The 22,184-nt window shown below is 37.1% G+C and overlaps 1 protein-coding gene across 5 annotated transcripts in view; it reads right to left on the minus strand.

The window, feature by feature from the left end:
- Window positions 1–132: 132 nt before the first annotated feature.
- kcnq5a (potassium voltage-gated channel, KQT-like subfamily, member 5a) overlaps window positions 133–22,184 on the minus strand; it is a 139,344-nt gene continuing 117,292 nt past the window's right edge. The window contains exons 8-16 of one of the 5 annotated variants that reach the window (XM_082154778.1): window positions 20,256–20,344; window positions 18,175–18,201; window positions 12,704–12,924; window positions 10,537–10,645; window positions 9,330–9,461; window positions 8,923–9,033; window positions 7,550–7,657; window positions 5,079–5,208; window positions 133–4,409 (exon numbers count right to left, since the gene is read on the minus strand). In XM_082154778.1, the coding sequence (XP_082010904.1) occupies window positions 3,351–4,409; window positions 5,079–5,208; window positions 7,550–7,657; window positions 8,923–9,033; window positions 9,330–9,461; window positions 10,537–10,645; window positions 12,704–12,924; window positions 18,175–18,201; window positions 20,256–20,344 (1,986 nt within the window). In that variant the 3' untranslated portion in view covers window positions 133–3,350. Of the gene's footprint in view, window positions 4,410–5,078; window positions 5,209–7,549; window positions 7,658–8,922; window positions 9,034–9,329; window positions 9,462–10,536; window positions 10,646–12,703; window positions 12,925–18,174; window positions 18,202–19,967; window positions 20,063–20,255; window positions 20,345–22,184 lie in introns of all 5 variants that reach the window. The other 4 variants (XM_082154777.1, XM_082154779.1, XM_082154781.1 and 1 more) reach the window with 4 other exon arrangements.

The following is a 22,184-nucleotide window of genomic DNA, read 5'->3' on the forward strand; positions in this document are numbered from 1 at the left end:
GCAGTACCTCTGCTGACCACTTGATGTTGACAGCCACTTAGAAAAAGGGCTTTTGGACTAATAAAGGCCCATAACTAATACTATTAGACAAGGCACACAAAGACATTAACATCAAGTAACGTTACACCAGGCCGAGTTTCAAGTCTTTTGTTTATTTAAGTATTACCATGATCATAAATTTTCATTTTGCATTTTTCAATCACAGAGCATCAACTCTGTTATGTGCACAATGATGAAATAAATTATTCTGAATGACAGAACGCTAACATTATCAAGCATGTATATTAAGGCCAGTTTCTGTGTAATAAATTATTTGATCTAGTGGTAAAAACAAAGAAATGCTGCTTTAACTGACAGACGCTTTAAGTTCACAGCCAAACAGAGAATGTGCAATTATCGAAATATAAACATAACCATTTCAATAAGAGTTTAAGGTATGAGTGCTGTTATGAATACAGTTTTATAACTGTTTAATAAAATGCAAAAAGGCACCGTAAAACATTGAATTACAAATGAAAGAACTTTCAGAAAATCAATAACAATAGTAATATTAATTATAATGTTAATTATAATATGACTAATATTTCTGTACAACCTTTTTCTGCATTTCAAGCATCAATTAGTTCCACAGCTGTTGACATTTTCTCAGGTGCCTATATTATTTACCTCAACTCTAGAGCAAAATAAGCATATCAACTACCAGGATTATAAATCTTATTTAAATCATGTTAAAACAATTAATCACATTTGCAGGTTTCCTCATCACATCTGAACAGTTGTGCTTCCAATTGTACAGTGCCAAAAACATCCTCAATGTAAACCTCAGATGCTTTTAACGAAAAGGAAAAACAAAACAAATTAACACAGCTAATCAGGATTATTTGACATACACATAACGATACAAGTTACATTCTCTAAGTTATACAGACAAGCATTTTAGCTAAAGCACTCATTGTCTCATTCACAATTATGGAATATATATATTTTTAGAACAGAGGTTACAAAGCTGAGGTTTAGGTGGGGGGGTCAGAAAATACAACAGAAATTATATATTGCTGCAATTCCAATAGAAACACATTTGTGAGACTTTCTACTTGACATTTCTGATTAAATGGATGCAGGTTACAAAGCAATCAAAATACACGTAAAATTTAATTACAATCATTAGTTGTGATATTGTGACTGTGATTTATTGTCATGATGAAAAGGATGTATTATCTCCCTTTTTTATTTTACATTTTAGCAGCCAAATATCTACACAAGGACTCGGAATTAGTCAATTAAAAAAATGGGTGCTCTTCAAAAATCCTGATTGCCACGAATATCTCCTCACAGGACTTTACTCCAAAACAGACCATAACATTCCTCTAGTAACAGCATTCATCTTTCTTCAGATGCTAAGACTCTCAGGTTTTAAAGGACATGGTTAAATTAAGAAAGCTACAAGAATGAAAATGCATTTGTTAATGGTTTAAAGGGTTAGTTCACCCAAAAATTATAATTCTGTCAGTAATTACTCACCCTCATGTTGTTCCAACCCTGTAAGACTTTCGTTCATCTTCGGAACACAAATTAAGATATTTTGTTTTATTTCAAACAAAACTAACGATGTTACTGAACTGTTCATTTTGTTCTGTGTGGGCCTCTGAGTGAGTTGTTCACATAGTCTAACAGCGCCAACAGCTTAGGAGAATATCATGGAAGAGAAGAAATGGTTGAATAAAGTCGTTATTTTGGGGGGTTTTGCGCACAAAAAGTATTCTCGTCGCTTGATAAACTTAAGGTTGAGCCACTGTAGTCACTTGGACTATTTTAACAATGTCTTTACTAACTTTTCTGGGCTGGCAGATATACCTTGCAGCCTATGAAGGATTGAGCCAGCTCTCAGATTTCATCAAAAATATCTTAATTTGAGTAATTGCTGACATAATTTTCATTTTTGGGTGAACTAACCCTTCAAGACCAAGACCATATGGTTTACTGCTATTCCTCCTATAATTCTTAACACATGCAAAAGAGTGGACCGCCAAACATTCAGAAGGAAGTGAGAAATGAATCCTAATGCTGAGCGAGGGCTTATTACTACAGGTGCATACACGCTTCCAACCCTATTTGCCTTTGCATTTTAAACATGCCGATCCCATGCAAGACTGAAAGAAGTACTCATTCAGTACCATAACTCTTCATAATAGTAAAAGGATATTATGGGTTAAATACAAGTTAAGCTCAAACAACAGTGTTTATGGCATATTGTTGATGAACACAAAACTAATGTCAACATCACAACTCATTCCTTCTTAAGTTGGCATGAAATAAAAAATTCATCCTCTCTTACAGTATTATAGATTAGGGTGAGCCACCTACAATGGAAGTGAATGGAGCCAATGTAAGTTTCACATCAATCCCTTTGTTAAAACATATTATTTGATCTGTAAATCCCACATTCTATAATCGAACTCAGTAAAACTGCATTTTCGGTGAAGCCATGCAGAATGATTGGTACTGTACTAGACAACTAATACTTCATTCATATGTGTGTCTAACATGTTGAAAGTGTTACAGTGAGGTTTTGGTAACTTAAGAAGATGCATCATGCAGATATGATTTGTGAGTCATCTTAAGTTTTAGATCCAATCACTGTCTTAACGGAACTTAGTTTTGTGGTCTGTTTGCAACTCAAATGCTCCATTTTCAGATATAAAAGCTATTGTCTGTTAATGAAAATTTGACAGATGAACTCATGCCTCAAATGAACTTGTTGTGTGAAATTATGACTTCTATGACCATCTATGATATTACTTTAGTCACAGTTACTGTTGTGGTAACAGATTTTGATTTTATTGTAAGCTGCTGTGTGAACACGACATTTTGAGACTCACACCTGTAAGTAAATACTACTACTGACAGGGTGAATGTAGCCTTAGTAGGCGATTTTTTTCCACACTAACTTGTACTATTTGTCATGTGGCTATACTATTGAAACCGTGAGTACTGTATATTAATGTTTTCCAATTAGCCCCATTCACTTCCATTGTAAGTGCCTCACCGTAAGTATTATGCCACAAATGCTGTCGATTGAGTTTAACATATATTAACCCAGAATATTTAATTAATGTTTCTTCCCCAACAGTTTCTCATTAATATAAATTCTCCTTTTTGACAAATTGTCCATGCAATGATATGTACGTATGAACAGAAACGTATGAACATCATGTCTTTTTCTTGTGAAAATTAGAAAACATATAGAGCGTACAGGACGCTCCATTTCCTTTGGAAAAGAAGAACATGAGGGACATGAGGTTGTGTCCAGTCTCCACAGTGAGGTTCCTGTGCTCCGGGTTTTTTTCGAGTTATACGTGAGGCAAGTTTTGGGACTCGAGACTATCTCTTGATCCAGCGTGGCTGGGAGACGGCCCACTGGCTCCTGTCCGTAGCAGCTCAGAAGAGAAGGTTGTATCGTTGCTTTGTTGGTCGAGGAGGTCGCGGCCGCCCTCCGTAGTGTCCAACTCTTTGTCATTGATGAACAGCTCTGTATCGCCCCAGTCAGCGAGTGGCTCGCGGTCGCTGGACTCATTGTTGCTGCTGCCGCTGCTCCGAGTGGACAGGCTGGGATGGCAGTCCGCAGCAGTCGGTAGCATGAGGTTCTGAGCGGAAAGAGACTTACCGAGCCCACGCTCAACCTGTAGCGAGGCTGCTGCTGTGGAAGACATGAGCTTTAGAGGATCAATGTCAAGGCTCAAGTGTCTTCTCCACGACCCATCTTCCTTGGAGTTGCGCTCGGGCTTCTCCCGTAGCTGTACCGTGCTTTTAGTACTCTCAGCCTCCCTGTCCGATGCAACATCGGTTTGGGTACTCACGAGGCAATTGCTCAGACTCTCTGCCCGGCTCTCCAGTAGCGTCTCTGGGATAAGGCTGGTAGGCCGGCTTTGAGGCGTTGGTACCATAGGGGGGAGCTGAAGGGTCGTTGAGGTCGAATGGATTGTCGGGACCGGCCTGGTCAGCTCACTGAATCGCTGGTGACTTCTGGAAAGGTTGTTGGGGGTGAGAATGGGAGGAGGTGACACTGGGTAGAAACTGTCCGGGCTGGAGGGTTGGTTGTTGAGAAGAGGAGAGGTTGAGTAGGAGGAGGCCGAATGTGGGTAACCAGTACCCAAATTTAGTTCACTGGGGGCCAGAGCAAGATGCAGACCACGGTGTAGGTTACTGCTGCCTGAATGAGACACGCTGCTGCCGGTAAGCTGGGAGGATGACGACAAATCCTTGCTATGGATGGAGCTTTGGTAGTCGGAGGTCTGATCCAGTTCGAACAGTGGAAAAGCAGACAGACCAAGCATCGAAGATGAGCCTTTCTGCAACACCTGCCGGTATATATCCAGCAAAGAGTCCAGCTTTGACTCAATGGACTGGACCTGTATTAAAGAAGAAAGAAGAAATCACATCGAATGCTCCTGAATTTTATGCTTAACTATCATAAATGAGTGCAAGTACACAACTGTTAAAAAGTTTGGGGGTTGTACCATTTTTGTTTGTTTGTTTATTTTTTAAAGCAGTCTCTTATGTTCACCCAGGCTGCATATAATTGATAAAAAAAAAAAAAACAGTAATATTGCGAAATATTATAACAAATTTAAATAACTGTTTCTATGTTAATATATTTTAGAATGCAATTTATTCCTGTGATGCCAAAGCTGAATTTTCAGAAGCCATTTCTTCAGTCTTCAGTGTCACATGAAATCATGATAATATGTTTAATAATTCAGAAATCATGATAATATGCTGATTGGCGCCTAATAAACATTTCTTATTATTATCAATGTTGAAAACAATTGTGTTGCTTAATACTTTATAAAAAAAGAATTCAGGATTCTTTGAATAAAAAGTTAAAAAGAACACAATTTTTTTTAAATAAAAATCTTCCGTAACATTATTTATAAATAACTTTACAGTCACTGTATCAATGTAATGTATCCTTGCTGAATAAAAGTATTAATTTATTTCCCAAAAATAAATAAAATCTTACAGACCCCAAAGTTTTAAATGTAGTGTATGTTTCATTAGACCAAGTTACTATGGCTTACTTGTCTCTCTACTTTACAGACACGTCCAAGCATACTCATGTCATGCTCCAGGGACTCTCCTTCTGGGAGGATTTTCTCCCTGCCTTTCCTGTCTACCGAAATCTGGCCTTTTCCTAGTATCTGATCCACCCTATGAGAAAAAAAAGTGATTTTGAGCATACGTGAGGATGTACATCTTTACACTTCTGTTCCTCAAGCTTGAGCATTGCACAGCACAGCAGGATAAGACTGGACTTTGGTTAGTGAAAAAAGAAGTTAGTGCATCACCATCATCTATTTTTTCTATGTTACAAAGACAGTAAGAAAGAGATGCTGATTTATTTTATTTTTTTCAAAATGATATAACTACAGTCAATTCAATTGAGAATTGGATTATTTACATTTTAAATGTTACTTGCTCTAAATGTAAGGATTGGCAGTATCTAATCTACAGTACCTATGGTTAAAATATTACATTCAAAATGATACAGTAAACGATACGCCCTAGTGTGCAAGATTAATGTGCTAATCTTCAGGTGTAGTGTATGATTATCCAAGTGTTTCCATGCAGAAAGCAGACTATGTACACTATTTATAATCATTCCTGGATTTCACATTTCAGTATTTGACTTTCTGTTTTTGTGTTGTTAGAAAAACTGTCTAATGTTTCCTCATCTCTCCAAATATATCATGCATGAGTAGTTTGCGTTAAACCAACATCAATCAGCTGATCAATCAGCTCAATTGTGTAGAGTGTGTGCTACACAATTTATAATCATCTCCTTGATTGAAAACATATCACTATTTATTAATCACCTTGAAGTCCAATGATGAAGATTATGTTTAATACACTGAAAAGTAAAGAGGTTTGTAATCCCCATATATCAATGGTTCTCAACCAGGGGGCTGGGGCCCACTAGGGGGTTTCAGCAAACTTCCAAGGGTGCCTTAAGATAGAGGTCTGTGCGGGACTGTTTTTTTTTGTCCCACTCCCGCCAGATTCTATTCCGCACGCACCCACTCCCGCTTAAAATTCACTCTGTGTTTACCAGCTATCCACTTACAATGATTTTCTTCCCGACCCGACCGATCCTGCTAAATTTATATCTCGTTTCTAGAATCTCACATTTAAATTTCCCCAACTGAAAGAGAGATTTGGTATAACAAATATAAAAATGTAGGCTATTCAAAAATGGTAGCTAGGCTATTTGTTATTTTTATTCGTTGTCAAGATACAAAATTCTTAAAAAATTGTACTGTCAAGAAAAAAAAAAGCAAAATATGATTGAACGAAAATCATTGGCTTATAGGCCTAGCTTTTGCGAAATGAAATCACTTTTTTAACAGAACTATTTAACATCCATGCAAGAAAAGAATGCCATGACGACATAAAACTGACCAAAGGCTGAATGCTCTCTTTTAAGATGCAGTCGTGACCGGGATGCAAAGGAAATAATTTGCCAAGTTGCTCATTGCAGAATTTGAAAAAAATATATAAAGGTGAAACTCGAAAAGTTATCATTTTGATGATTATGGCTTGCAGCTTATGAAAACCCCAAATTCAAAATCTCAGAAAATTTGAATATTACATGAAATCAATAAAAAAAAAGGATTTTAAATACAGAAATGTCGGCCCTCTGAAAAGTATAATCATGCATATGTATACAGTTATATATACTAAATATATTAGTTTCACCTTTTAATTTGAATAACTGAAATACACGAACTTTTGCACGATATTCAAATTTTTCGAGTTTCACATATTTTAGGCTACAGCCAACGCAAAATGTCACAGAGAAAAGTAAATTAAAGCGTGGATACGCTGAATTCTGATCGGGTCCCGCGGTATCCGCAGGAGAGCCACGGGAATGCAGACCTCTACCTTAAGATGACTTAAAATTACATTAAAATAAGCTAAAATTACTAAAAGCCAAGACAATTTTTATTTTAATTCAGCCACTCAACAGCTGTTTTTTTCTTTTCTTTCAGAATCAGAACCAGAATTCCCACAGTCTTGAAAAACCTTGATACATGAGGTGGCTTCATTTTAAAGTGTGATTTGTAGACTTGAAAAGTCATGTAAACGAATAAAATCTTAAAACTCGGTGGGCAATTTTATAATGGATATACATTTCTAGTTATGCCAAACTCTAAAATATTTTTTTGGTAGAAATTGTGAGTAAAGAATATTTTAAAAAATCTTTATCCAGAAAATTAAGAACGATTGGCATGGGGCCTTTGAATATTGTTGTGGACAAAGAGCAGGCAAAAAGGTTGAGAACCTCTGCCATTTAGATTCATTGTGGATACATATTTTGTTTACTAGGGGAATAGGTGTGTAGGTATTTTCAGTTCTAATAACATATGGTAATAAACCCTTTGAACAGTTTTAGTTAAATACATCATCAGCATTGGACCCAATGTACAGTATGAACTGATTGAGGTAAGTATAGCCCCATGACTAGTCCCCTAGCCTTCTACAGGCCTCTGACCCAGCATGCTTCTTCTTGCTTTGGCTGTAATACAATTGTAGAGAGGGAGAGGAAAGGTTCCTGGCTTTGGTGCTGAGTGTCTGATGTGGACCCACGGCTGTGGCAAGTCTAAATGAGAAAACATACGGGGGTCAAGTACATCTTAAAGGTTGTGCCATCAAGGAAAGGAAGGAAAGGAGGAGAGAGAAGGTCGAGGAGAAGGAGCTTATGGCACCAAGGCAAGATACTACTGATCTCAGTTACATGCAGACCACATCTCAGAAACATATGAATGCCAATCAAACCAAAGGTCTCAGTAATCTAGTTTAAATTCTGTTAACTGTTGATTCAAAGTCAGCGTTTCAAAGTCAATCACTGAGGTTTCAACAATTTAAGCCTAAATGTCAGTTAGAGATGGTTGTTCAAATCAGAGTGGTTGATTAGACACCTGATGGTTCACAATATTAAAGAATGACTAAATTTGATTATGCTTCTCTTTGATTAGCAGGTCATTCCATGCCGGACGAAATGTTTTACAAGCTGTACAAAAACTACGCTTTAAGATACAAACCCAAATGCTAGGGAAAGCCAGGAGAAATCAATCTAAAAGTTAGTCCAATACACAGGCACATTTGTTCTAACACCATGCACTGCATAACAGTTATGCTGGTTTAGCATTGGCCAACCTTGTTAAAACAGGAGAGAGTTCTGCATGATGAAAAACAGAGGAATCAAGGATTTGTAGGACAGAGCAAACAGCTTGAGGCTTTGGGTCCGTGACGCATCACAAATCTCATGTGCAAAAAGCGCTTGACCGCAAAAATATATATTGTAAAAAAAATAAAAAATAAATAATAAAAAATAAATTATATATTATACATATTCAAATAAATGTGTTCTATTTTGATACAATTTAAAATATACATCACAAGAATAAGTTAAACATTTAATCCTGTGATGTGTTAAGTTTGTATGTATATATTACTGACAGTATTATATATTTTTCTTATTCAGTATTTTTGTCTTGTTTTGCATTAAACATCCTTAAATAATATTGCATTACAACATGTTTTCAGACGATATATATCGATTTTTCTTTTTTTATAAGCATTAATGTAACAAAATATAGGCAACTACAAGCAAAAACTATTTGCCAATGAGCTAATAAACTTGATTCAAGATGTGTTCTCTGAAAACAAGTCTTATCTTACAAAATGTATCTTGATTTAAGGATGTATTATTTTTATATAGCGTTTACATCTCTGTGATGTTCATGTCCAGAAGGTAATGGTCACTAAGGATTTAGACACACAGCCTCAGCAAATGACTCATGTCTGGATGTTTCAGAGTTAAGTGTAAAAGGGTTTAGGATTGGGGATTAAGGGTCGGCTGACCCTGGGGCAGAGTGTTTCCTCTTGGCCTGACTGTAATACAAGTGCAGGGAAGGAGAAGAAAAGGTCTTGGCTTTGGTTCTCAAGGTCTGTGGACCCACAATGGTGTCTAACCTGAATGGGAGAGCGCAGACAGGGAGATAAGACAGACACGGATATGTAGATGTAGAAAGTATGCATAAGAAAACAAAGTTGTTTAACTATTTTCTGTACGGTGCAGCTCAATAATAGCTTTCTTTAATATGTCGTTGTACTTACTGCATTTGTTAATGTGTATTGTGCAAGTGAGAAATTTATGCAAAAAAAAAAAAAAATGTTTTACATAAATGTTATGAATGAATTTATAACTTTCAGTCACATGTGTAAGTTGAACATATTTTTGCCATACAAAAAGGGCTGGTTTGTCTCACCTAGTCTGGAGACTCTTGATACGGCATAACATATCCAAGTGGCCAGCAGAGTACTGCTCAATCACATCTTTCACATCATACGGTCGCAGCGTCTCCTTAAACTTCTTCTTGGCCACATGGAATTTCATTATCCTTAAACAAGAAACAAGACTCAATTAACTTTTGATGAGAAATTATATAACAAAATACTGAAACACAGGCAAATGTAAAAAGGAAAAATGATGTGATATTTCATCTTTTTATGACATTTTCTGTTACAAGATATATTTATTTCAGATGCGAAATAGTAATTAAATGAATAAATAAAGACTTCAGGACAGGTGACTTCAGTAAATACACCTTGATTTTAGTTTTTTTTAGTTTTTTTTTGGATAGCTTTAATACAAGAATAAAGCAAAAAGGTACGGAAAATGAAGTTTAAAAATAAAATTTGTTCCAATTATGTATGCAGTTACATCTATAAACCGTACAGTATATTGTGCATATATGAAGTCAGCTCAACATAAAACAAACCTCTTCGCAAATAAACAAGCCTGCAGGTTGTGTAAACTTGCTCATAACCACTAGAGGGCAGAAATCAGTCACGAATATCAGAGAAGTTTATGACCCAAAGAAAAATATAATCAGATATACCTCTGCTTTAAAAACACAGTTAATAATAATATTACTCAAGTAAGGCTCATGTTCGAGTAAAGCTATGTGTGATAGATGGCATTAGCTGTGTAAACACTGTGTATTACCACAAGCACACAGAAACCCAAACCTATTCTATGCGTGACATTCTTCTGAGTGAAGATGGAACTACAAATATTGACACAGAGGGGAACAAATCTCAGTGATCCGTCTCTGTAACGTCTTACAGATTCAAGCCCCTGTCAGTTTTTGTTAATGTCAGATGAGCTGATGTGTAAGCAGAACTGACTGTGAGCATGTCTATCCGACACCCTGGGAAAGAGGAGTTGGAAAAATCTCAGCCCTCCTGGGAGTCCCTAATAGTAAAGGGTGATGGAAGTGAAAGAAGAAGTCACCTAAAGCAACATCTGTGGCCTCACCCAGCAGGAGAGAGACAGCAGTCATGGTCTAAACCTAATGTCTCCATCAATAGGGCAGGGAGGTCAAAATGAGTGCGTTTAACTCTGCAACCACAGTGTCAATCCTTCAAACTTTCTTTAGGGGAGAACAAAGTACTCTGGGAAGTCAAACTAACCTGATGGCCCTGATCACGGCCTTTAGTGGGGCAGACAGATCTTCCACAGTCACATCACAATGGCAACCCTTCTCATCAAATGCATCATCCGGTCCAAGATTGGTGTCAGCTGTGTGTTTGAGAGAAGGGGAAAGAATGTGAATCACATCAAGAAGCAGATCCTCAAAAAGGCTGAAAACAAAACTAGGCTGAAAAGTAGAGAAAGCCAAGGTCAGATCAATACAGCTATGTATCAAAATAGCATTCAAATAAAATCTTTCCCTTGACCGACACATACAGACCACAGGCCACCCCTCTCTCCACAGAGCTGTACAGCATAAAAAGGAGATGCAAAAGAGAACTCAATTTGGTACTCGCTGTGTGAGAAGTTTTGTGTGCGCACACATCCATAGTGTGTGCCCAGAAAGCCTGTAAATACTGAATTGAGTTCTCTTTTGCTTCTTCTTGCGCTGGAATGGTCAAATTCACACATAATTTTATACAAATATGCCCATCTTGGCGAGTATCCTAACAAACACAGTCGGTTGTGGCTTAAGTGAACGTAAACAATTAATAAAAAAAAATATATATATTGGATCCGTGCAACTCATAAAGTGACAACTCAAAAAACAGACAGCAGCGCAGCAGGAATATTAGGCTGCTGTCACTTTATGAATTCTAGCTGGATATGATGCTTGTAGAATGAATGAATTCCTCCATTTAAACTGTGTGTGATGCCTGATCGCATCAGCACTTGTGACACAGATAAATGCTGCCTGCAAGAGAGATTGCTATCAAGATGTGAAGAATTGTATTCCCCTTTGCTCCACTGTCTTATAGGTTATAATATGTGGCGGATCTATATAAGAGTATGAAGCCAATGTGTGGTAACTGCAGGTTTGAGATTAATTTTGGCTTGATGGGTCTCACACAGGGCTGAAACTAGTTTGCTGTTGACACTCAGATGCTACCTTTGCAAATTCTGCTGAATTGAGCTACCTTTATTGAAATGTTACAATAAATCTTACTGTACATCAACATCATCAACAACAAAACACGTAGGTGCAGTGTTGTAGAATAATGAGAATTAGTGAACCATTCTTTAATAGACTGACAATTGCAGATTTTCCAGCAACAAGCTAGTTTTTAAAACACTACATTTCTGTGTACAGTTCACATTTCTGTATGTTATATCACATTGTTTGCTAACTCAGCTTTAATTAAATGTGCTCTTCTAAACCAGCATTTTATTTAGCAAAATAATCTATTTTCTAAATGCATGTTATTGATCTTATTGTGAACGGTACACCCATGAACACATTCAATTATTTATTTTTTTGACCTCGTAATTTTTAATCAGAAGAACTTAATCTTCTGGTGAAAATGACAAACTTAACTTTCTCAGAATTGTTTACATGTTTTCCAGTACAAATATCTACACACAAGATATATTTACTTGAGAAGCAAAATGACTGAAGATATAAAGTGCTTTCTGAAAAATGTATTAAATTCCATTTCATCGCGACTTTCATGCTGTCACCTTGGACACATAACTTACCATATCTGCTGAAAAAAAGATCTATGTAACATTTTTTACTTGCTGTGATGTGGGACACATGGATCTATTGTTTAACATCATTGTTCAACATTAAAAAAATCACAAACATTTGTTTTCACATGCAAATTCACTACTCTGACAAGGCCAATGAACAGAAAAATTGTATTGCAATATGTTGAGTTGTTGGTTTTAAAAGTTTTGCTAAAGATTTATTAAACAGGTTATTAAACATTCTCACTATGTTTTCTTTTCCCATGGGACTATGGGTTCTCGGCCCTTTGTGACTAACAATAGTATTCTGTCAATACTAAATATCCTCCTATAAACAATGTCTCTATCTCTGCTTTACTCTCTTCTTCCCTGAGGGGCAATTCTGGTGATGGAAGCATGAGCCAAGGATAACTAGTGCAAACAGAGACCATGTTCTCCCACTGCAGCCCAATAGTGTGTGTAAATCCTGCCTTCAGGGATAAATCCAGAAAAACACCAATAACAATAAGGTATATAGGAAAAGACTCATTCTAATTTCTAAAAGTGAAGACTAGCAGATAAGAACTTATACAAATTTGCTTCTCTAATTATAGTAAAAGAGGAAAATCAGTGATTTGACCAATCATAAAAGCCCTTCACCTTCAGTCGTTGTGCGAGATTGGCTCTTGAGTCTGAGTGATGGACGGAAGCGTGTTCGGTCATTGAAGCTCCAGCTCTTCTGGACCTTGGCAGGGCTGCTGCCCTCCACACCCACCTCTGTGCCAGGAGAGCGTCTGTCGTTCACTGACATCTGTCTGCTCTTTACACTCTGACCACGAGGACTGGCCATCCGCACACGCTCACGAAAACTTAACTTTTGGCTGCAGGAGAGGAAAGTGGAGGGATGGAAGAGGCCGGGAAGTGGGAAGGGACAAATAAACAGAAAAATAATTAAACATGGAATGGAGAGAAAGAGGTATTTAACTAAAGTTTAGTTAAATAAAAACAGCTGTGATGGTTTATTTTGGACCTGCAAGCTTCCTTTCCTCAGTTTTTACCAGATTCCTCCAGTAAAACAATACTTTTTTTTCTTTTTTTATTATCTTACTAGGATTTTATTTGCCGAAGCCCCATAAACTGTCTTATACTTAATTTGCATCAAAAGAACATCATGCAACACAAATCCCATTCCAAGGTTTCCACCAATCAGCAAGCAACTTTTTGAAGCATGACTCTAGTCCACCCTAGTTCTGTTGCTACCTTCAATGTGGAGCAGCCTGACAACATCTCCATAAGCCGCCTTTCTAGGCCTGACGTAGAGGCCCGGAGAGGCATGTCATAATAAACAGTTTATGTGCAAAGCAACTATATACATATTCCATCAAAGACAACAACTCCATAAGCTGGGGTTCTTAAATCATGCTGGATATATACATACTACACTGTGCTTTTTAGCTCATGCTTAGTAGTTTGTGTGTGAAAGAGATGTAGTGTAAAGGAGAGTGGAGACATAATGCTGTAAAGATGATTTACTGTACAATAATATAGAGCCAAAGTTCATGCATATGCAACATGCAAGTTTATGACTAATGTGTTTAATAGGTGGGATGCAAACTGAGACATATACAGTACTGTCATAGATATCCTTCATAACTGAACTGAACCTTTAAAACGGTTTGAATTAATCATTATTCCTGCATATATTACAGTATGGGATGCTGGTAGTTTAAAGGTAAAACATTATTTTGCTACATGGATGTTACATATAATAAATAACAATTATATCTGTAAAAATGTATATCGTAGAGTCATTTCTGCATGTCAGATAGGGGGTTGGATAAATCAGTCAGTGGCAGTTAAATCCTTCAGGCAACAGGCACAGGACCCTCATATTAAACCCTCTGTAGGGTCTGTAAGGGGCGGGGTTATCTGAGGTGGCCCTCATCATTCATGCATAAGGTTAGTCAGCATTCACATTGGTCATATTGCTGGAGCAGTGGGGGATGCTGGGTACCTATATATCCGTGTGGTATACCTCCTGAAGAGCCTCTGTCTATTACTATGACCCTTACTATGGAAATGAGGGAGACAGATGGTAGATGAGTTAGACTGTGAGCAGAAACATCTTCCTTATGTGGAATAATTAAATGGATAGTGCAACACAGAAACAGAGCCACCACTTGGTGGTAAATATGGAGCAAAGCGCAAAATAAATTGGTGTGTTTTTGCAACCAAACATGGTAATAAAAAGTTGAATTAGTTTTGAATTACTTTAGAAGTGCTCCAAACCACACACACTCACAAACACATCCACACTAGAAGTATATTCACATAAACAGTGTACAAAACCTGTCTAACAACCAACTAACTTTGACAAACGTTCATGGATTTGTTGGTTAATTATACATTTTCTTTCTGTAAATATTTAATTCTTTTCACTCTGTCCAGTACAAATGGATTATGTGGATTGTGGATTATACCTAATGTTTCCTTAAAGACTTCATGTTCGTCCATTTATTGTACAAAGTTCCACAAGCTATGAAAAAAGTATTCACAGCTTAGCTTCTTGCTGTAATGCCTTTGCAATTGGAAGGTTAATTTTCCATCATATTTAATGACACATTTGCCACACACTGTGAGCTTTTTCAACTGTAAACGACTTAATTTAAGTCTGAGCACTGGTGCTCTGCTCTGCACATATCTAATATGAACCATGCAAACATCCAATTCCAGCACTAATTGAAAGTGTGAGGATACAAATAAGGAAAAGGCTTTGGGTGCATCCATTATTTACAAGCACTGAGCAATAAGCTCCACTCCTGATGGGATTCTATGAAAATTAAAAGACAAAACATCATCAGCCTGACTAAAAACATCTGACTACACTATGGCCTTGCAGATACGACAGTCTTTAAAGTCCCTGTAAAGGCAATTCAAAAAAAAAAATTCTAAACGCATTATAAATGTTATAAATGTATTGCTAAAACATTACAAAGACTGTGAACTGTGAAGTACTGAATTGTGGAATTAGACCGTTAAACAGTTTTTCACCATTGCTGTGTTCAGGATTTTTTGAGCGGGGCTAAAACGGTGGCTCGATGACGCACTGGAGCCGCTGAGCTCCTGGACACGCCCCTACTTGATGACGCACTGGAGCCACTGAGGCTGCCCCCTCCCCTATCAGTTCACCGCTCAATCGCGAGTTACTGTCAGTACTATTTACTACAGCCTACAGTTTGCTAGCTAGCTATGCCTTCGTCACGAAAATGCGTATTACCTGGATGCGATCACTTACAAAACAGATCGGTGTCCTTATTTAAATTTCCGAAAAAAGATCATATCAAGAAGAGGTGGATTGATTTTGTGAAGAGCCACCTCGATGGAGAGCTGAGGATCACCACCAACACCCGCCTCTGTAGTGATAATATTACACAGGATAGTTTTAAAAAACTTTCGTTGGAGACAACTGGGATTCACTTATAATCCGCTGTTACTGGTGAATAGGGCCGAACCGACTATCTCCCGCCTTGGCCTTCATCTTCCCGCGAGTGGGCGTGGTTTCAGCGCAGCCAGCGGACACGCCCCCAGCGTTTGAGAGCAGAGAATAGGCTCTATGCACGATCGCTTCCGTGGTTTGTCTCAGCCCGCCCAGTTACATCCGGTGCTGCGTCGGAAGCCGTTTTTGCATTAGGTGGAGATAATGGCAAATTACACTCGCTGTTTACAAGAACTTGCAGCGGTTAACGTGAATGATGTTAACAATATTGTGAGGCAGTTAGCTGTCACACATAAGAGTAAGAAAGAGAAGGGCTTTAAATTATAAATTTCGAGCTACATCGACAACTTTGAGGGTGAGTATTCTCTCATATCGCGCGAAATCCGACTAGCGAATCAGTTTCTAATTCGTTGTCTCCGTTTCTGAGAAAAAGAATTTTATCAAAGTTTTGCCGCTATACACTTCGCTATAGAACGCTCTATGTGGAAGTAAAGACGCTGGCTGAGATCCTACCGGAAATACGTCAGCAGCGTTCGTGCATAGAGCCTATACTGCAATTTCTTTCAAGATTTTGATAGCTTATTTTATTTACTTGGCGGATTTTTTTATCATTCAAATTTGGCTGAGTGGCTAATAACACATTTTTCTGTGGTGACAAACTCAGAACACATACTTAATTTTGACTTTACAGGGACTTAATGCATATAAACAACATGCAGAGTCCTAAATGTCAACAGCTAAGTCAAACATTTTGGGGGGGGGGGGGGGGGGGGGGTAAAAAAAGTAAAGGACAAAAATGTAAAACAGAACTTAATGCATGCATGCAGTGATCTTTGCATCTTTCCTGACTGCATTAATATTTATTGGTCAATATAAACAATATCTAAATGGAAAAAAGTGCATCATGTTATATAGTCCATGCACGTAGACAGAGAAAAGTAGGCTAAAGTACTCTACAATATTATAGAAAGAGATCTGCATGTGCACACACACAGTCACATGTGCACGCACACACACACACACACACGCACACACGCACACACACACACACACACGCACACACACACGCACACACACACGCACGCACGCGCGCACATTTTAGTACAGATGGACACCGTTGTGTCTATTCCTTGGGCGTCATAATACTGACGCTTTTGACATTTCGTCTACATCGAACGCACATGGCACCCTTTAGCGTCAATATGAGACGCACAGAGCTTTGTTCGGTTATGGGTAGGTTTAGGTATAGTGTAGGGATAGGGTTAGACCGCTAGGAGGCGCCTTCTGGCCCATTTCTATCTGCGTCTCATATTGACGCTAAAGGGTGCCATGTGCGTTCGATGTAGACGAAATGTCAAAAGCGTCAATATATGACGCCCTAGGATGAGAACGGGCTGGTCTATTCACAGTGTCTTGTACACTCACTCAAGGCTCTTCTTTGAAAGTTAGCAAAGAGAAGCTGCTCCACATTTAAACTACTATTCTTTCTGGAATACCTGCTGATTCTGAACTAAACAATTGCTGCTAATGCAGTAGTGAAACTAAACCACTAAACTATATTTGTCTGTTGTCCAAAACAACATACTGGTGCTACTCTCATGTTTCACCCATCACTCTCTGGTTTCTCTCTAGCTAGAATATTTATGTATAATATTAATACATTTACGTATGTAATTATATATAACAATCTATTGGGCAACTTACTAAAACAATTATATGTTAGATTAATAATATATTTATTAATAATATCTGGATTCAATCATACTTCTGTTCAAAAGACTGGCGTCATTTATATTTTTGCAACAAAGGTTGCATTTATAAAAAACAAACAAACAAACAGATAAAACAGTAATATTGCGAAATATTATTACAATTTAAAATAACATTTTTCTATTTTGATATATTTTAAAATGTAATTTATTACTGTGATAGCAAAGCTACATTTTCAGCATCATTACTCCAGGTCTTTAGTGTCACATGATCCTTCAGAAATCATTCTAATATGCTGATTTGGTGCCTAATTAATATTCTGTATTATTATCATCCAATATATATATCATCACAGTTGAAAACTGTTGTTCTGCTTAATATTTTTGTAGAAACTATAATATATATTTTTGAGGACTCTTTGATGAATAGAAAGTTTGAAAGCACAGCATTTATATAAAAAAATATTTTTTTGTTTTGTAATAATTTAAATATCTTTACGGTCTCTTTCGATCAATTGAATGCATCATTACTGAATAGAAGTATTAATTTCTTTTCTTTTCTTTTTAAAAACTCACTGACCCCTTTAAGCTATAATGTAAAAGTAAGATCAAATAAAATATATGTCATGTCCATGAATAATAAGAGAGACAATATAACTAGCTATACACTGGGATCCTGATCATCCTGTCTTGGTTTATTTTGTGATAATGAGCGATGACTGTACATACCATATATAGCTACTACTTCAAATAAAGGAAAATCAGAAGGGATGAATGATAAAGCAAGACATGTAACATGCCATGACTGAATGGACTTAATTATTCTCCCTATTCCTATTGAAGCCATGGAAGCTAAAACACAATCGATACTCAAGAAAGTAAAACATTCCGGACACTAGGATGATGTAGATACGAGAACAACAAACCTGCTGATGGATTCCCCCTGGTCTTTCCTTCAGGTGTTAGTTAAAAAACAGAGAGAAAAGAGGCAGGATATTAACACTTCACATGAATGACAGAAACTAATAAGGAGACTACAGAAGAGACACAGATGCCTCTGAAATATACTGAGTGATTCATTTTGGGAATGACACACCAATATATTTCACACTGTGTCACACAAAATACAGTTTAAATGTTAAAAAAGGAAATTAAACATAAGTAAGCCTCAGCACACACACACACACGTTAAGAGTAGAAAGAAATGGAGAGTCTTTTTTAAGACAGTATAAACAAGCAGCAAACAAGCTGTCATGCAAGCTATGAGCAATGCACAGTCAAGCTGACTAAGACGAGCGCTAGCAGAGGGACAGCTGTGTTAGCAAGGGCTGTTTAGTATGTAATTACTCAAGAAATTGGCCTTAATACAACAGAACACCCATTTGTCAGAGCATTGCCGTGTGTCTGTCTTCAGGTGTCTGTCCACAAACTGTCCTGGCTTCTGTGTGATGTGATTTATCTATTCTGGGCAACGAAATTTCAGTTAGCCACAGGATATACACAAGGAAGCAGGTGTGAGTCTGTGGTTCTCATCCAAACTGAAACTTTGACGCTTCAGTTGTACAGAAGGCTTGTGTTCCCAGTAAAAAACTGAATCTTGCTGTACATATGGCTGCGAAGTATTTCAGTAACTGTACTTCATTAAGAATTATTTGGGTAATTTGTATTAACTAAAGATTACAATTATTTAATATCATGAAGAAATGTCTCATCAGTCACCACCACAGTTATAACTGTTGTCAAAGACTGACAAACTTGATTTGAGTGTGAATACAATGAACACGAGAATGAATATATTTCCGTCTGTAAACAACACTATTTCCAATGTCAAAGTACTATAAAATCATCTGATTCTGAAATTTAAGTTTAAAAATTTCAAGTAACGTATTGTTCTTTATTTTTAATAACTGAAAATTTGACCATTTAGAATAGTTGAGTTTTTATTAATGAAAACCAAATATCTACATCTACAGTTTGGTAATTTCAGCAATCTATGGAAACACCATGGAATAAAATATCTCACAATTCTAAGTTAACATCTCACTATTCAGACTTCAAAACTGCAAGTTTCTGATGTCATATACTGCAATTAAGAGTTTAAATCTCACAATTTTGAGCCACCCCTTAAAAAGATATATAAACTCTTACATATAAACTCAGAATTCTGATAAATCAGCCTGAATTGCGAGATATAAACTCACAGTTCTAAGAAAAAAGTCTGAATTGCGATAACTCCAAATTGTGAGATCTAAACACATGAAGTGAGAAATAAAAGTCAGAACTGTGTTATAATGCAATTCAAATCACAATATATAAGCTCAAATAAAGAATTGTGAGATTAAAAACACAATTACCTATTATTTTTTTGCATTCAGTGGCAGAAACTGCTTCAACAGCTATACATTTCAAAAGCTGAGAAATAAGTTTATTTTCCACTTTGAAACATTATTTTTAGTTTTGACAAAGTAACCATGCTTAACTTGGTATCATTTCTATGTATTTTTGACACCTGGCCATGTGCCTTTGCTCAGTGACTTATTGAGTTTTTAAAAAAGCTTGGATATCTAACAAGACTACGGTAGGGTACACAGGAGATGATTATGCTTAGGAAGAGAGACAGATTGAGTGAAAACAGTTTATTTGCTGAGGGAAGTGGGAAAATGAGAGCTACAGAAGCACTGACACCAAATACGACACCAGCTGCCAGAGTTGTACCTACTTTGTAGGGCTGCAGGTATGCAACGCCTTCAAATGAGGCTTCCAGGTAGCAATGGAAACCGAGTTCTCATCAGCCGCATAGCTACGCCACACACACTACGTGCAGAATATACAAAACCAGAAAAATAGGGAGGGAAATGAAGAGAGTAGAAAATAAAAAGATAAATACACAAGGCCAGGAAAAAGCAGGGATTGGAAAAAAAAGGAGAACAACAAAAGGAAAAAAAAAGATTAGTAACAACCGGTTCATGTAAGCGCTCTTCCATCAGTTCACTGCATAGATACATGCCTTTGAGGAGGGAGAACACTTTTATAGAACAGCCATGTGGCACTCAGGTATGTTCTGGAGAGGTCTGTGGAGTAGAGACGCCACGCAGCCTGGTGCAGGAGACAGACACACACACACACACACACACACACACACGGGGACACGGGTGGAGAAAGACAATAGCATGGTGAGGGAACAGCCAGTGAATCACTGATTGGGCTCAAGACATTTCTTCAAACCACTGATTTCATTTTGTTCAAAATGGTAGTATTTGGTATGTCTCTCTTTTGCTTTAATAACAGCAGCACTTGAGCTGCATGAACTTCACAAGTTTATGTAAAACCTGATAATCATATTCTGCAGAATTATTTGACAATGATCCGAAGAGCATCTTGAGCTTCAATGGAATCTGTCCAGAGAGTCACATGATCATAATCTCACTTATTTGTCATAATGTTTCATTGTTTAAATTTTCTAAAATACTAAAACTTATTTCCAAGATTAAATAACAGTATACTTTGAATTCCAGATTTGTAAGGTCTTTTGACTCCCTTATAATTAACATAATTTGCGAACGTAAATTTCACATGTTCCATGTCCAAAATGAGATTGGATTAATGTTGAATAAATGTCTTGGTGGCACACACAACATTAAAACAGCCAGGGGACTTAAAAGTGATGTGGTGAATGAAAAGAGGCATACATTATCCAGTGAAAAGAGTTTATATGCAAATATGTGTTTAAAAAAGCACAGTCCTTTTAAAATAAAATTAATTTTTACCTAAACAAATGCCAACCTTTGTTTGTGGCCTCATATGTGTTAATATGTCATATGTTTATGTGTGGCCATCTGGCATTAAAATATACTCAGCATTTTTTCAATCTAAACAGAATTACATAATATTTATTATCAATATTTGGATAAATAATAATAAAATAAAATTGGGCATTAAACCCTGCTTGCGAATTTAAAGCTGCAGTCCGTAGTTTTTCCTCTTTGTCGCCATCTCTGTTCGAAATCTGCAATTGCAGTTATTTGCGGAATTATCAACTTTACGTGGGTTGTACATCGGCATGAAACAGCGCGGATGAATCCAATGTTTTGAGGTGAGTGTGCGGCTGTCAATCACTACGCCGGTGTGGATACGGGCATTCAGGATCACAGAATATACTTTTTGGAAGTATGACCAATATTAGAATTTTCAACGGAAAATGACGTCTGAACAAGTAAGTAACATCCACTTTTGTTCTGATCAACTAAGGGGAAAAAAAGCATTGCAGTAAATCGTGCTGATTAAATCTAACAATCGCTTATCATATCATGTCAAACCGTGCAAATCATAGAAGAGCAGTTATTTTGTACAAACAAATAACAATCATAGTGCTATGAAATAAACGCTGTATGAACGGAATCCCTGTTATGCATAAACGTGTTATAATATAACATAATATAAACATCTTACGTCAGGAAAATTATCACTTTACCGAAGAGATTCAGATCCAATACTTGACAACGGAGGAGGCGGGTTTGATTTTCTTGGAGTAGAGGGGAATTGCTCCCTCTCATAGCTACTGTAGCACAAAATAATTCATATTTAACGTTACCATAATAGCAAAACGAGAAAGGCACAATAAAGGAAACTCCGTAACTGTGTAAATTAAGCGAACAAGTGTGCTACTGTTACGTAATTAAACTATTGAAATGTCTTACCTGTCTAGCAAAAAAAAAGCTGTCTCTGCGTCTGTTTTGAACCCCTTTAAAACACGGAGTTCACGCCATCTTTCAAAAGCCCTGCCAATGTTTATCCTTGTTTTTGCATGGGCCCGGTTGCAGTCTCTTTTTTTCTCTAGCCACTCCGAAGTCTTTTGGGTTTTACAACTGGTGAATCTCCAGTTGTCACTGGTGATTGTCATTTGAAACGACTAAGTTTAATTATTTCAAGTGCTGTG

Source organism: Leuciscus leuciscus (genome assembly GCF_965113295.1).
Source record: "Leuciscus leuciscus genome assembly, chromosome: 22".
Classification (NCBI taxonomy): domain Eukaryota; kingdom Metazoa; phylum Chordata; class Actinopteri; order Cypriniformes; family Leuciscidae; genus Leuciscus; species Leuciscus leuciscus.